The sequence below is a fragment of the Diaphorina citri genome, unplaced genomic scaffold (genome assembly GCF_000475195.1).
Source record: "Diaphorina citri unplaced genomic scaffold, Diaci psyllid genome assembly version 1.1 scaffold2529, whole genome shotgun sequence".
In the NCBI taxonomy this organism is placed as follows: Eukaryota; Metazoa; Arthropoda; class Insecta; order Hemiptera; family Psyllidae; genus Diaphorina; species Diaphorina citri.
This window is the reverse complement of record NW_007379949.1, coordinates 74,753-76,875: the sequence shown is the minus strand read 5'-3', so window position 1 is coordinate 76,875 and position 2,123 is coordinate 74,753. Positions and strand designations below refer to the sequence as shown.

The window sequence follows — 2,123 nt, the reverse complement described above, 5'->3', positions numbered from 1 at the left end:
GTCACGGAGCCACAAACCATTTTCTTCAGAGAAACGCGTACATAAAGCTCGTGCATGGCGGACTTTGGTGACATTTTTCGTGTTCACCCTGTATATTAGATAAGTACGGCCATGCCTTAAGGATTAACTAGCAGTTTCGCTAGTTAATCCTTAAGGCATGGCTGCTAGACGCAGTTTCGATTTCAAGGGGTTTGCTTTGTTTAACACAACTAAAATTCTCTGGTGTTCCAGATTCAAACACTGATCGTAACTCAATTCAACACAAGTCTGTTACCCGCTCTACTTGAATCAATGACTCCACTCAAAAATCAACTACAAACTGAACTATCTCAGAAACTAACTGCCACCGATCATCTACTCAAGGAAAACTTGTCCAAGGTAAGTTATAGGTACTACTTGAGTGAATGACTCCACTCAAGAATCAACTACAAACTGAACTATCTCAAAAACTAACTGCCATCGATCATCTACTCAAGGAAAACTTATCCAAGGTAAGTTATAGCTACTGCTTGAGTGAATGACTCCACTCAAGAACCAACTACAAACTGAACTATCTCAGAAACTTACTGCTACCGATCATCTACTCAAGGAAAACTTGTCCAAGGAAAGTTGAAGATATGCTTGAGTGAATAACTCCACTCAAGAATAAACTACAAACTGAACTATCTCAGAAACTAACTGCCACCGATCATCTACTCAAGGAAAACTTGTCCAAGGTAAGTTATAGGTACTACTTGAGTGAATGACTCCACTCAAGAATCAACTACAAACTGAACTATCTCAAAAACTAACTGCCATCGATCATCTACTCAAGGAAAACTTATCCAAGGTAAGTTATAGCTACTGCTTGAGTGAATGACTGCACTCAAGAACCAACTACAAACTGAACTATCTCAGAGACTAACTGCCACCGATCATCTACTCAAGGAAAACTTATCCAAGGTAAGTTATAGCTACTGCTTGAGTGAATAAGTCCACTCAAGAATCAACTACAAACTGAACTATCTCAAAAACTAACTGCCACCGATCATCTACTCAAGGAAAACTTATCCAAGGTAAGTTGTAGCTACTACTTGAGTGAATGACTCCACTCAAGAACCAACTACAAACTGAACTATCTCAGAAACTAACTGCCACCGATCATCTACTCAAGGAAAACCTGTCTAAGCCTCTAGTTTTCCGTTTTCGGGCTTTAATTTTCCCTATTTGGGATCTAATTTTTCTTATTTAGACTCTAATTTTTCCTATTTAGGCTCTAATTTTCTCCATTTAGGCTCTAATTTTCCGTTTGGGCTCTAATTTTCCCCATTAAACTCAAAAATTTGCCCATTTGGGTTCTAATTTTCCCTATTTGAGCTCTAATTTTCCCCGTGTGGGTCCGAAATTCGTCGAACTAAATCTTGTATAACTTAAATCTGAATTCGTTCGTTCACTTACCCAGCCTGTTTACTTCGCTTCCCGCAGGTCGTACAAAGCAAAACCGTTCTAGACACGATTACGAATGCCGTTCTGCAGAATCTTCAGATGAACATGCGAGAATGTTTCAAGGAATATTTCCGTAAATCTCTTCCCGACTACCAGAAAGCCTCGCACGCCATGTTCAAACAACTGAGTGAAACTTTCGAGCAAGGTAGTATTCAATATATCTAAAAAAATAATGAGAAATGAGTGTTTCATCGCCGTTTTACTTTGTAGCAATGAAACAACTGCTACATTAGACGCGTGTGGTCTGTGTCGTAGCATGCCTGTCCCGTAGTATGCCTCTCATCAGATGGGCCATAAAACACATTATACTTCCCTGTTAGGTGATTGGTCAACACGAGAACACCAGAAAGTAACCCGTCGATGGGATGGTGGGATTCGAACCCCAGGAACTTCTGCATGGCAAGCAAGCGCGTTACCAATGGGCTAGTGATACCAATGGGCACCACCTGCCTCGGTGGTGTAGTGGTCAAGGCGCTCGCCTGGTAAACAGGAGGGCGTGGGTTCAATCCCAGCCGAGGTATGGAATTTTATCCTCAATATAATTTGAGAATTTGACCACAATAATAGTAGTAGCCTACTGCTGGAGTAAAGGGACTTTTCAGTCCTATGCGAGCAGTATAAATAAGCACTATTACTAT

The 2,123-nt window shown here is 40.7% G+C and overlaps 1 protein-coding gene across 1 annotated transcript in view; it reads left to right on the top strand.

The window, feature by feature from the left end:
• Positions 1-231: 231 nt before the first annotated feature.
• LOC108253672 overlaps positions 232-2,123 on the top strand; it is a gene marked incomplete at its 5' end in the record, with an annotated part of 2,852 nt that continues 960 nt past the window's right edge. Inside the window, 2 exons of the mRNA XM_017448056.1 lie at positions 232-378; positions 1,465-1,625. Coding sequence (XP_017303545.1) covers positions 232-378; positions 1,465-1,625 — 308 coding nt within the window. The remainder of the gene's footprint in view (positions 379-1,464; positions 1,626-2,123) is intronic.